The following is a 13,400-nucleotide window of genomic DNA, read 5'->3' as shown; positions in this document are numbered from 1 at the left end:
TACATCTCAGACTTTGGAGGGGAAGCACAGCTGTATAATTCTGAGCACCAATTTTTTTTTTAAGCAGGTTACATGGGACAAATCATATCTGCGATAAATAAAGGCTGCATAACAGGTCATGACTGTTCCATTGCCATAGGGAATTACCTCCATGAGGTAATTACCTTCATCTCTCTTTATGTCCCACACTAACATAAATTTTCACTTGGTATGAGTCTCCATAAACTGAGTCATGAAGACTGAACTCCTTGTCCTGTTTTAAGACAGCAATTTGTGCCCAGTTGCTGAAGCAATGCAGAAACAAGCCAGTAATGAGATAAAATGAGATAACATTATTACTGCCAGTCACTCTGATGTCCATGTGTCTGTTGAACACATTCATAGATGAGTTGGAAAGAAAAGTGAATGCTGAGGTCACAAAGTTCACTTATGATACCAGAGTAGTCACAACTAAATGTGAGTGAAAAGAGCTGCAGCAGATAATGATGGTCATGGTTCTGAGTTAAAGAAAATGGCAGCTCAAATGGGTGAGAAAATGGCAGCTCAAATTCAGTACTGATAAATGCAAATACAGTCAGAAGAAGAAAATCTAATTTTATATTTAGGATAATAGACTCAAAATTAGCTTCAGTTATGAAGGAGGGAGAGTTTGAAAAGACTGTGGATAGCACAATGCTTAGGGAAGACTGAAAGATATATATATGTTCCTGCAAAAACCAGCCATAGATAAATGTATGTTCAATACATACACCTGCATCTTCCATTCTGTGTACAGCTCTGCTTCCTTATCTCAAAAAGGTTAAAAAGGACTTAGAAAGTTTTCAAGAAAAACAGGATTGGCCAGGAGGGTGACATCGGTCATGTTGAAGGATTAAATAAACTTGAACTAATTTAAACTCAGAGAAGAGGCAACTGAAAAGAGAGAAACAGGATAAATAATAACATGTTCTGAAACTTATTGGGAAGATGACTAAGCAATGGTTATTCACTCTTTGTGGTAACCAAGGTCACAAAGTTATCAGGCAGCAGGTTAATAAGAAAATCAACCATGCTTTTTTGTGAAATGCAGTATGTTGCTGAGTGGTGATTTGGATGTTAAACATAGAAAAAGATTCAGAAGAGGATTAGAGAAATTCATAGGAAAAAATCCATCAAGGTCCTTGAGATATGAGGCTTCTGATGCAGTCATTGTTTCAGGAAATCTGGAAATGTCAGAAGCAAGGGGAATATACCACAGCAGCAATTTGTCTCCACTTAGCCTATTGGTCAACATCCTGCACAAGTGTCTGGGCCACTGTGAGAGGGGGGAATCTCTGTTAGGAGGGATTGCTGGGCATGTGCATTTATGGCTTCTCACAGCTTCCAAGGTTTCCATTTTCATATAGTCTTCACAATAGCACAAGGGTTGAACAGTAAAATATACATATTTATGCATACAAGTATGCATATATTGTATATATGAAGGTATGCATGTATATATATATATATGTGTGTGTGTGTGTGTGTGTGTATATATAAATGTATGTATGTATATATATATCTCTAACCTTTTGGAAATAGGAAAAGAAATGCAGACTTAGGTCAGTAAGAGATTTAGGTAAGATCCAGACTGTCCATTGCTGTGTTCCAGGACACATCCCCATCCTCTGGGGAGACCTCCCATTTGGAGGTGCTTTTCCTGTGTCTCTCCTGGGGCTCAGTTCATGCTCCTGTTGTGGGGGCACCTCTCTGACTGAGCTGGGCACGTGCTGTTCAGTGGAGTGGCTTCTGCAGATCCCTGTGGTGGGCACCACCTTCCCCACACCTTGTGCAGGGGTTTGGTGATTCACTGAAGGCTGCAAATTGTGCTGTGCAATCACAAGGGAACTCCTGGCTCAGTCTCCTTTTGGGGAGTCCCCCCTACAGGGAATGAAGGAGCTGCACAGCTGATCAGACTCCTTGTGGAGTTAAGTTTGGGACTGGGCAGAGAAATCGTGCATAAAAAATAGCTGAGGAAGGATGAGCCTGCAGAGAGGTCAGTGCAGGCTGTGGCTGTTCCCTGGCAACTCCCAGCCTTTAGTTCCTGGAAGTTGGTGCTGTGAGAAGGGCAGGGCTGAACCTGCTTGCTCCCAGCTGCATATGCCAGCCTGAGAATGTTTATTGTCAGGTCTAATAATTAGGCAGAGCCAGAGTGACTTTAGGGGTGTGTTGGCTCTGTCTGGGTGCCAGGTGCCCACCAAAGTCACTCAATCATGGCCCTCCTCAGCTGGGCAGGGGAAAGAAAATACAACAAAAGGCTCATGGGTTGAGGAAAGGGCAGGGAGAGAGAGATATCACTCACCAGTTACTGTCGTGGGCAAAACAGGCTCAGCTTGGGGAAGGTTAATTTAATTTATTGCCAATAACTAAAAGACCAGGATAGTAATAAATAAACCCCAAATCTTAAATCCACCTTCCCTCTATGCCTCCCTTCTTCCTGGGCTCAACTTCCCTCCCAAAACCTCTGTCTCCTCCATGACAGGGGCACATGGGGATGGGGAATGCAGCCAGTTCACTGCATGTTGTCTCTGCTGCTGCTTCCTCCTCACATTCTTCCCCTGCTCCAGTGTGAGTTTCCTCACACAGACTGCATTTCTTCATGAACTGCTACAGAGTGGGTCCCTTGACCTCCCTGTGATCTATCCATCTATCCATTAGCTGAACAAAAGGGTGAGCCTACACCCTGCAGGATACCAAGGCAGGCTAGGAAATTAATGTCTTTTTAAAAAAAATGATGGTTGGCCCACGCTGCTGACTCTGCCCTGGTCTGCCCCAGGCTTCCTCTGGCACAGAGCAGGATTGTGCCTTCCTTGTTTACTCAGAAATGCTTAGAAAATTCATACACTTTTCAGTGATTTCTGTTTTCCTGAAAGGACTTCTGAGATCACTCTGTGCTGAGGCTGAAGAAAAGAAAAGCCCACTATTAACTCTCTCATGCTTTCTGCTCCTCTGCTAGGTTTAAAGTGGGAACTTAATAAACAAACCAAAAAAGAAATTAGGTATATACAGCTGTCTTTTGAGATAGTTATAATTAGCAATATAATTACTTAGTTAAATTAATTAGATCTCCATGGTTGAGATTCTTTTGAATCCTTCATCATTTAAAAAGTGTTTAACTCTCCTTCCTTCATTTCTACTCCTTTTTTTCCCCTGCATTTTCCACCTTCACTGTTGTTTTCTACCTATTTTTCAAGGTAGTCTTCCATACTGCTCTATTGTTAATGTGGTTCCTGGAATAATTTTTCCCAGGCCAAAATGACTCTCTGAAGCAAATCCCTTCATGTTTCAGGGGTCATCATAGACCAAAGGCTGCCCAAGAAGCAGCTGGAATACACCAGCTCTGGTTTGCAGATTAGAGATCAGCCAGAAGGAGGTGAGGCAGTCTGTGCCACTCACTCAGCTCCCAGGCATTGATCCCTACCTAAAATGCAGGAATTAGATTCCCATGCAGTGCTCTGTTTGCTGCCTGTCATGAGAGCCCTCCCAGACACCACTGGGGAACAGGAAATGGGTGAATAATTTGTCAGATGTTCCGGTTACCAGGTAACCTAAGCAGGATTAAAAATTATTTCTGCTATATGTTGTTATGAAGTTAAAGCACATGTTTTCAAATTGGAGGATTTCATTGTATTTGGACAAACTTGACTCTGTTCCTTAAGATTTACACTGAGCAAAGTTATTATTTTCTTCTTTATGAATGAAAGTGTAAATTAAGCAAATTGTCTGAATTTCTGATCAACTCATAGGCTCATTTTTGCTAACTTTTTTTTTAAAAAAGAGGCAAATCTAGAAATTTTCAGTGCTTTATGACAAATTTTATGGCTATTTTGTTTTGAAAAGTAAAAATACTCTTCCCAAGATGCTTATTCAGTTAAAAATACCTTGATCGGAATCCCTTGCTCACTTCTTCCTTCTTTATTTCACCTTTTCACTGAAAGATATAGTTGAATAAAAACCTGGAACAAGAGAACTAGTGAGCAGAAAAAAGGAAATATAAGAGAAAAAGTGACACTCATTTACAATTGTAAAACACTGTCAGCTTCTTCCATTCTCACAAAAATAGAACACAGAAGGACCAATTTATAAGAGAAACCTTAAAACATGCAGGCAGAAAATTATTAAGTGACTGTGTATCAAAGTCCATTCTTATTCTTTATAGAGGAAAGCAGATGACAAGCCAAGCTGCTCATTGTCCCAGAAGCCATGCTCCACTATCAGTATTTCCACAATCATTGCCTGCAGTCAATATTAAAATGATGGCAGAAAAATAATGGGTGAAGTTTTCAAAGTGGAGTGTGAGATGCACGTGCATACAGCCCATTATTTTTGAAAAGAGATGTGTGCACTGCAGGACCTACATTTTACTGCCAAACCCTTGCCCTGTTTTTGCAGTGTCTGCTTTACTGAAGTGCATGAGCTGCTATAAAGGTTAGACAGGGGTTTTATAAATGATCAGGTTTTGCATGATTTTGGGGAAGTGACTCTTCTTCTGGCAAAAACATGAGAGATCATGGGTGCTGTGACCATTTATCCTCAGTGCCAAGCCATGGGAAGAGTCCTTTTGGGCCTGCTGGGTGAGCTGATGCAGAAAATGAGCTGGTATGACCAACATCATTAATTTCCACCTGCCAACCACCCACTTACCACTGAACACTTATTGTTTAGGACTGAAAACCAAAACTTATCCCTTTTCATGAGGGATATACCAACATGTACAGTTCAAACTACCCAGCAGCTTTGTGGTTATAATTTTTATCACACCCAGTGTGAGTCCTTTTGAATCCTCACAGTCCAAATATTTCTGGTCTTTCTAGAACATGTTTTTCTGCATAATGCCACTTAAAAATGTGAGTAACACAGAGATATAGTCTGTACTTGTTCCACAATAAGGAAATCTTATTGCTGCAGTTAGACTCCAAAGTCCCATTAAGTTTTCCTTTTTATACCTTTTGACTGGAAATAATGGAGATGGATGGGGATATAGTCTGTGGAGCTCCAGACTGCCACAAATGTTACAAACTACTTGGGCTAAGCATTTCATATTTCTTTTGTGTGGAACTAAGCCTTGAAGCCAGTTTCAATAACCAGCTGCTAACAACTTCAATTTCCTTAGGAAGCAATTTCTGGACCATTTGGTAAAAGTGCTTAGTTATCAGTCAAACAAATTAGTTGTGTTCAGGGACAGGCAGTGGTGGTGTGGGAATAGTTAAAGAGTCATCAGTTTGAGGAGGAAATTGTGCTGACCAGTTGTGATTTATTGATCCAGGCATTTTCTTGGTTCTGTTTCTACACAAATTTGTATGCATCAATACCACACAGAATAAAAATTAAAATTAGAAACAAACAGTGGGAAAGAGCAGTGGTTACCAAACTGACACCTTGCCTGCCCTCAGTGCCAAGAAATCTCTCACTCCATCCTTGGCTATCTTAGCAACTTGCTCCCATCTTGGCTGGACATGCTGGGTGTCCCCAGCTCTGGCAGGATCCCTGTGAGGCATTGTTACTGTGGGGATCTTCTTACTTTGTGGAGTCCCTCTACAGAATTACACCACCCTGTAAAAACTATTTGGATGAAAGTTTTTCAGCATGACAATATCCAGCAATTTTAGTTATACAGCACAACTTCCAGGTTTCATTTCATTTCCATTTTCTATGGCTGGGATACAAAAAATAGTGTCTGTCTCTGTCCCTTTCCCAGCTTCTTTTAAGTCCTTCACAAAATGTCATTGATAGATCTTTTCTATTGAGAATGAAAAGTTTCTAGTGCTATGTTATTTGCCAGCTAATTCTAAAAATATGGGATTTGGACATTAGGACATTTACTGCTTTTTAAAAAGTCCCCTTGTGACTTCTGCATCTGTGGTCCAGTAGCCAAAACACATGACATGGTCAGAGACATGTAGATGAAATAGTTCCTTCCTGAGCACAGTTATCCCTCATGGCAGATCAGTCATTTTTTTTCCTCTAATTCTGACATGTTCAGAATTAACTTTACAGCAAGGCCATCTGCACAAGCCACCAGCATTACTTCTGTGTAGCTGCTAAATCATACAACTGAGATGAGTTTCTGATTATTTAGCAAACTATCCTCCAGGATTCATGAATTTCAAAAACCCAACATAGACATGCCTCATCTATTCAGATCTCAGTCCCCATCCCTTGAGAAGAATAACTGGGATAAATATTCCACAGATTTATCTATTCCTCCGGACTTATCCCAAGGGATGTAAAAGTTTTCATTAATAGGCTTTTGTTTCCTACAATAAAACGAGTTCCTAGAATTCATTTTATTAAGCTCTTCTTTTCCCCAAACCAAAAGCAAAAGCATCTGTTTTCTCCAGCAAAGTGAAATATCAAGAAACCAAGGTAAAATGCTAAATCTAGAAATGGCAAAGCAAATCCAATGCCTACTCAGACAGTTCTATTTCCTCCACACTCAGGACACTTGTTTTGCAGCTTTGTCAAACTCACTTGCAGATTTTTCATAACAAAAAGAGTTTTCTTTAGGAGGTGGCGAGTGTGGGAGTCTCAGGGGAGGGGCAGCTCTGCCTGGCTTGAGTTCTCTTTTGTCAGTGGAAAGTCTCTTTTGTCCTCTCATGGTTGCAGAGAGCAGACTCACAGTTTGAAACAACTCCTGGCATTTCTGAGGCTTCAGTTTCACCCTGAAAGGTGCAGCCTGGCAGGACCCACTGAGGAATGCATCGGCTGCACAAAGGTGGTACCACACACCAGGCAGTGTGACAGCCTCCACATGGCTCTCAAACACAGCAAGTACATTTTGCAAAGCCTGATGCCAGTGCTCTATACTGCTGTAGTGGGTTTGGATCCAGTATTTCTCCTTCTCCTCTGAATTCCCTTCCACTGACTGATATCAGATTCGAGATCCAGTATCAGAAATCAATGCTGCAGGAATGCTACTATAGTATCTGAGTATTGAGAAAAAAGAGCCTTAAAAAAATTATGGCTCACACAGGCTCTTTCTCTTTGCCAGAAATACTGACAAAACCAAGATTTGACTGGAGGTTCAGTCACTGTTCTTGGTGCATTCCTGCAGAGGCTGGAACAGCCTCTTTCCTCCTCGCTGCTGGAGAGGAATCTGTGCAATGCTCAGTGTCACACACTGTCAGTATTGCATGGATCAGTGGTGAAGAGAAGGAAAACTCTTTGTTGGTTCAGCAGAACCACTCTTAGTTCCCAGCATAATTGCCTCTGAGACTCCTTATGTATTTGTACAGAACTGTCATGGAATAAATGCAACAGACACTGTTCAAACTCATTTTCATCCTCTTTTCCCTGCAGGTTTTTTTTTGTTCCATATGACTATATCCACTAGAACCACTTGTTCACTTTTTCATCCATAGCTGGCCATTTTATTATTTATTCTTAGCCAACAGTATTCAGCACAGGAACAGGCACCTGCTTCAGATCCACCACATCAATCCATTCATCCTCCCTGGGCCCTTATAGAGTTATCACAGCCTGTAGCTGCACCAGCTTAAAGGCAAGATAAGTCATTCAATGGAGAGCAGCTTCCTACAAATGATTTATAGCACTAGTGTCATTTTTGAACAGAATGGCCCAGACTGCATTTATTTTGCCATGATTACAGGAAACATGTCAAGGTACTCACATTTTTTAAAAGCTTAGAACATCTGACAGAAAAGTGCTCTGGGTTTGACACTAAGGAATCAAGAATACACCAAAAAGAGAGAAATTTCACTTCTGTAACAGTCCAATATTTTAACTGAAGAGACTGTGCACACATATTTCTTTGTGTCTTGACCTGAGTCTGCAGTTTTGAGGTAAAGAGAAATACAAACCAATTGCTTTATTTTATTTTTTCTGAAACTGCAGTGCTGTTGGGAGGAGGGCTTAGTCTTAGCAAATCTGAAATTTTGACAGTTATGTTGAATCTGCAACTTTTCATTCTTTGTCTTTGTCATTGAACTTATCCTACTACACAGCCTAAAGACAAACTTCAATATTCTTCTTCATCTAGAGAACAAAGCTGAGCTGCAAGCAATTCCCTGCTGGTCCCAAGTTTTCTACTGTCTTTCATTAAATGTTTGTGATTTTCTTTCTGTCCTGCCATAGTTGTTGCAGTCTTTTTCTGTTCAATATTTTATTTTCCATGGTAGCTTTTAGCCAGTCTGTTCTCTTTACTTTTGTATTTTTATACATTCAATAATGCATACAGGCGTAATTATACATGCAGCATAATTACATTTTGGTTGATTATACATGCCACCTTCTTTTCTAATTATCACAGACACCAGACTGTAATTCCTTGTTTCACTCAGGGCTGTGAGACACAGAGCAGCACTTAGAGACACAAAGTTCTCAGCTTCCATCATTCTTGACAGCAGCTGCTTGATATCTGATGAGAGAAGCTGAGACACGGAAATGTGTTGCAATTTGTCCAAAGGGTGACAGAGGTGGAAACAGAATCAGCATCTCCTGGTTCTTAGTCCAGTTTCCCAGCCCCAAGGTACCCTTGTAAGCAGGTTTTGGTATGCTAAATAAACCCCCTAGAGTGAAATCCTTAATGTAATTTTAATAACTAAATACAGTCATTAATAAATTACCAAAGAGTTAAATAGCAGTTATTTTTTGCCTCATCATCAGGTTATTAATCCATTGTTTACTTTGATAGTTTGAAATATGCATAGTGAATCTAGATACAGAAAAAGTGTCTGAAAAGGGAATACAGTGAAGCACTGCTAAAACAATATATTTCTTTAAGACTTCCAAATCCCCATATTCTGTTTCAATAGTAGACCTGGGAGTAGGAGCAGGATAAAAGAAAATAATGGAAATAAATCAGTATTAGTAACCACCTCTGCAGACAGTGAAAAAATTGAAGCTGGCCAGAGGTATCTTTTGAACTCAGCATGGGCTTTATTTCTCTCCTTTTTCCACTGTCCTCCTTACATGCATTCTGCCTTTGTGTCAGTTCGAGTGGTTCTCAAAAAAAAAAATTATAAATTGGTGTTTTCTTGCTTCATGTTGAGAGAATTCTTATTTTCCTTTTAAATTGAGCACTGTAGTAAATGCCTTCTTGCCTTCTTTTTCAGCATTTTACAAACAAAGGAAATAGACAATTCCAGGAAGAAAGCACTTGCATGTCTTAGCCTAATTCCTCAGAGCTCTATAGACCCAAAGTTTTTCTCACTCCACTGCTTAGCAGTTTGCAAGGTTTGCCACCCACATTTTGCAACATGAGTTTCCAAGCACTGCAGTCTTTTCTCTTGATGCCTACAAATACATCAGTCTTGTACCAGCAGCTCAGATCCCGAGATGTTTCAAGTCTCAAGTTGAAGTCTATTGCTCTCCTGGTAGTCCCTTGGATCTTTTTTGAAGATCTTGTTAAAAAACCCCAAACCAACAAGCAAACAAAAAACCACCCCAAACCAGCAAACGACCAACATCATCACATCCGCTGTCTTCCATGGTGCCAAGACAGTTTGAAGAGCTACACTCTCCATTCATCTGTGCAAAAATTACAATTTTCTTAAAGTGCTTAGGGTGAAAATCCATTGTCTTGATGCTTTGTCAACATTAATTTAAGCAACTGGTTTTAAAGCTGTTTCACTGATGTTTTAATTGGAGATGATGGACAAATTTCTCATAAGGAAAGGAATCTTCCTCAGCTCATTGAACATTGGTGAAGATAATACATTAGCTTTTCAGCTGGGGACTCATATTTTCTGTGCTACCCTCTATTAATTCACTCATACACTGACCTATAGATTCAATGGTATCCATTGAATTTCTGCTGCACTTAAAAAACTTCACCAAAAATGCTTTTGGCAATTTGTTCCTCTAATTTGTTGTTTTCAGTCTCTCTTACAGCTTTTCATTTAATGTATCTGCCCTTTTACACAGTGTTCCCTTTTTTTTTTTTTGCTTTAATAGCCTCGCGTATTCATCTGTTTAATTACAGTATTTTCATGTCCCATCACATTCTCTTCTGATTGTTCAGAAGTATGGTGTCTCCATATTGTTTATGCCACCTGGAAGTATTTAAGGCTTTGAAATTGACCTTTAAATTTAATTTTTGCATGCTTTTCCACTAATGACTATTTCCTAGGTATTCTATACTATTTGCAAAGTTGGGATTTTTTTGGGGTATAGCATATATACCTTTTATAATTGCTGTACCAAAGAGCTCTTCCATAATGTCTCTGGTGCCAAGTCTTGGTGCCTTTTTGAGGAATACTATTTCCCATTTTGAGAAAAAAAAAACAGAGAAAAAAATCCTTCAAAAAAGTAGCTGTTCATGTTTCCAAAAAAAAAAAAAAAAAGTTTCCCACAACATAGCATAGCTTCCCCATGAATCTTTACATCTTTTCTGAAAGTTACATCTTTACACAGTGTTTGGAGGAAACTACTGAATATGACATGAATCATAGTAAAATCACAGAGATTGCTGTTGAGCAGAAATGCTGAGAAGCTCATTGATAACACAGTTGGTGGGGACTGCATGTGATTCTAGGGCTGTTGCTGTTCTCCAGAAAATTATGTCAAAAGAAGAGAACTTTGCAGTCTTTAAGCATAGGATTTTGTTGCTGATGTTCCTTGACACCACTCATGAGGCTTTGATAACATGAAGTAATAACAAGAGGAATACTGAAAATACTTTCATCTCATGTTTTTTTTTCTCTTTTACTGATGAGAGTTACTGATAATTTTGCAGGACAGCAGAGGGGAGCAGCTGTTGTGTGCCCAGTCAGCAGCTTCCATCAGCCTCCAGCTACCTGGAGGTTTTACCAAGTTGCAGCCTGAGCAGAGGTGCTAAAACCAGCACAATCCTGTGCTGGCTCTTTATGGCAGGCAGTAAGGGCAGCAGGATTTGTGAAGACCTAATTGCCCATATTTAGGAGGAAGCAATCATCAGTGTTTAGAGGAAATGGCAGCTATGAAGCTCAAGCATTGAATACAGGTGAAATGATGCAGGAATGCTTTATACCAGGAGGATGTGGCTGTCCACAGGGCAGGCAGCAGCTGTCCTTCCAGTACAGCTACCTGCACATGACAGCTCTATCCATGTTTTTAACCTCTGGCAGGTTGAGAAGACAGCAGGATCAAAGTGGACAGACTTCCAGCATTGACAGCAGAGCATCTCTCCAGAGCCACGAGAAGCTCCAAGACGGGAGGAACAACAATTTGCTGGGACAGGGCTGCACCAGGGGCTGCAGCAGTTAGTGAGCCCAGCCTGCTCCCACACAGGCAGGGAGGGGGGATCCTCTCTGCACCCCTTTCCCTGCTCCCCTGCATCCAGCCTGGCCCATCCAAAACAGGATCCCTGGCCGAGGACAAACCCGCACAGCACACAGGCTGAGATTCTCCACGTCCAACTCTGCTCTCCTCCTGACTCTGCCCCTGGAATAATGACCATCAGCAGCAAAATACAGTTTTTTAAGTAAGTGTGACTTTTGTTTTCAAAATCCTGGAAGAAAACTTGAAACAATTCATTAGGCAGCCTCTCAAAGATTGCCACATTCCTGGATATTTGCAAGAGACAACTGGGGCCAGCTTATCTTGAAGGCTTTAATATTACCCCCAATCTCTCTGTTAATTAAAACAGTCCAGTTTGAAATTTTGTGAAACTGCTGGACACAGCTGTCTCTAAGCATCTGCTGTTGAGTTTATAACAGATGTACATGATGTAAATACATTAATGTAGTGTCAAATAGGCCAAACACTGAATAATTTCATTTAAATACCTGAAACTCATTGAAAAAGTTGCAGTGTAAGTGTATTCACCTTGTTCTTTAACATCCTGTGTTCTGCTCTGTAGTAAAAGGTGTGACCCTGGCCAAGTCAAAGTTTTGCTGGTGACTTTAATGGATGCAGGATCAGAAACACCTTTTTATTTGTAACAATAGGCTGACTGAGCCAGAGCTGAAAAGCAGCTTAGTAAGGAGAGCTAAAAACATTAAGAATTTGCTCAGATCCATAGCTAGGTGTTATAAAATGTTAAAAAGTTACATGTGTCTCTGTTTTCATGGATCTATTCTGGATGAAACTATCTTGAATAGAAAGAAATGTACTTTAGTCAAAATATTGCTGACATGAAGTCCTTTTATTTTAAACAGCAGCCAAAATTCCAAACATTTATGATATTTTACAACTTGTACATCCACATTTTTATAATAAATGCATGTTTATTCTGTCCCATTGTGCTTTTGTTTTGAAGGGTTACCACCTGTAAGCAAATTTCATTTCAACTTTTTAAAACAATTAGGTTAGGGTTTTGGAAGTGAGAAACATTTTATTTGAAATAATCTATTTTTACAGCATCATTTCCATTCTTTCAAAAAAAATGTATTTGTAATTGAATCTATTGTAAATTTTGTTTCATGTTATATGTAATTTTGGTCACAACTTTTTCACAAATACAGATTTTTATCACTCCATGAAATGTTACAGTGTTCCATATCATCAACAACAAACAGTTTACAAATGTACAAAGGTAAAGATTTTATGTCTGTCACAAGCATGGTGTTGGTCTTCTTTCTTAATTTGGTCATAGACTGAAATAATCATACAATCAAACAAAGGAGCAAAATTTTTCTGGTCATAAGATGATAAATTTCATCACCCAGAATAAACTATTTCCCATCCATCCTTTCTTTATTTTTTTTTTCCTTGATATTAGTTTTGGGAAGGACCAAACTAGATAAGATTTCAGATTATTTCTGGAAACACCTATTTTTCTGTTCCAATCAAAATGCATGGTGATCTTGGACCTTGATCTGGATCTGAAAGAAAATCTTTATTTTGAGCAAGAAGAGCTGCTCTGGGTGATTTTGTACACCAACCACATATGATGCCACAGTGCTAGCACCTTAACTGAGGCTGGGAAGGCATTTTTGAAGTAAATGTCCTAACCTTACAGCCCTACTGCATTTTGGTACATAATTTAGCACCCAAATCAGATGCTTTTTGGATGACATAACACCAGAAGATGTGTTCCATGAGAGCACTTCTTGCCTTTTTCCCAGTCTTGAGCCTGTAGACCACAGGAATAGGTGAGAGAAAATCTGAGATGGAACTTCCCCAGATGTTTCTCATGTGGATGTCAGGTCAGCAGAGCCTCTCCTGTCCAGCTGCACTGTCAGCCAATGCACACACAGCCCCAAAGAAGCCTGGGTTTATAGGATGGAAGTGGTAAAATGAAAGAGCTACATAGTGCAAGACCATCAGTGACTTCACTAAAAATTGGAGGAATTTACTGCAGATAGAATTTAATTAGCAGCAGGATTCTACCAAATATTTGCAGCCTGCTCTGTCTCTTGCTGGGTGTATTTGCCAGTGCCTTACTGAGCTGGTTTTGAGAGTAGATTGGCTATTCAATAGATTGCATCTACTTAAATATA

General features: G+C 39.8%; 1 protein-coding gene across 2 annotated transcripts in view; it reads left to right on the top strand.

Annotated features, from left to right (window-relative positions):
- STK32B (serine/threonine kinase 32B) overlaps positions 1-12,646 on the top strand; it is a 157,917-nt gene extending 145,271 nt beyond the window's left edge. For both annotated transcript variants that reach the window (XM_071447318.1, XM_071447319.1), the window contains one exon: positions 11,085-12,646. In XM_071447318.1, coding sequence (XP_071303419.1) covers positions 11,085-11,129 — 45 coding nt within the window. In that variant the 3' untranslated portion in view covers positions 11,130-12,646. The remainder of the gene's footprint in view (positions 1-11,084) is intronic.
- Positions 12,647-13,400: the final 754 nt, after the last annotated feature.

This window comes from Agelaius tricolor, unplaced genomic scaffold (assembly GCF_023055355.1).
Source record: "Agelaius tricolor isolate 1412-34295 unplaced genomic scaffold, bAgeTri1.0.p SCAF_24, whole genome shotgun sequence".
Classification (NCBI taxonomy): Eukaryota; Metazoa; Chordata; class Aves; order Passeriformes; family Icteridae; genus Agelaius; species Agelaius tricolor.
This window is presented reverse-complemented; position numbering and strand designations above follow the sequence as displayed.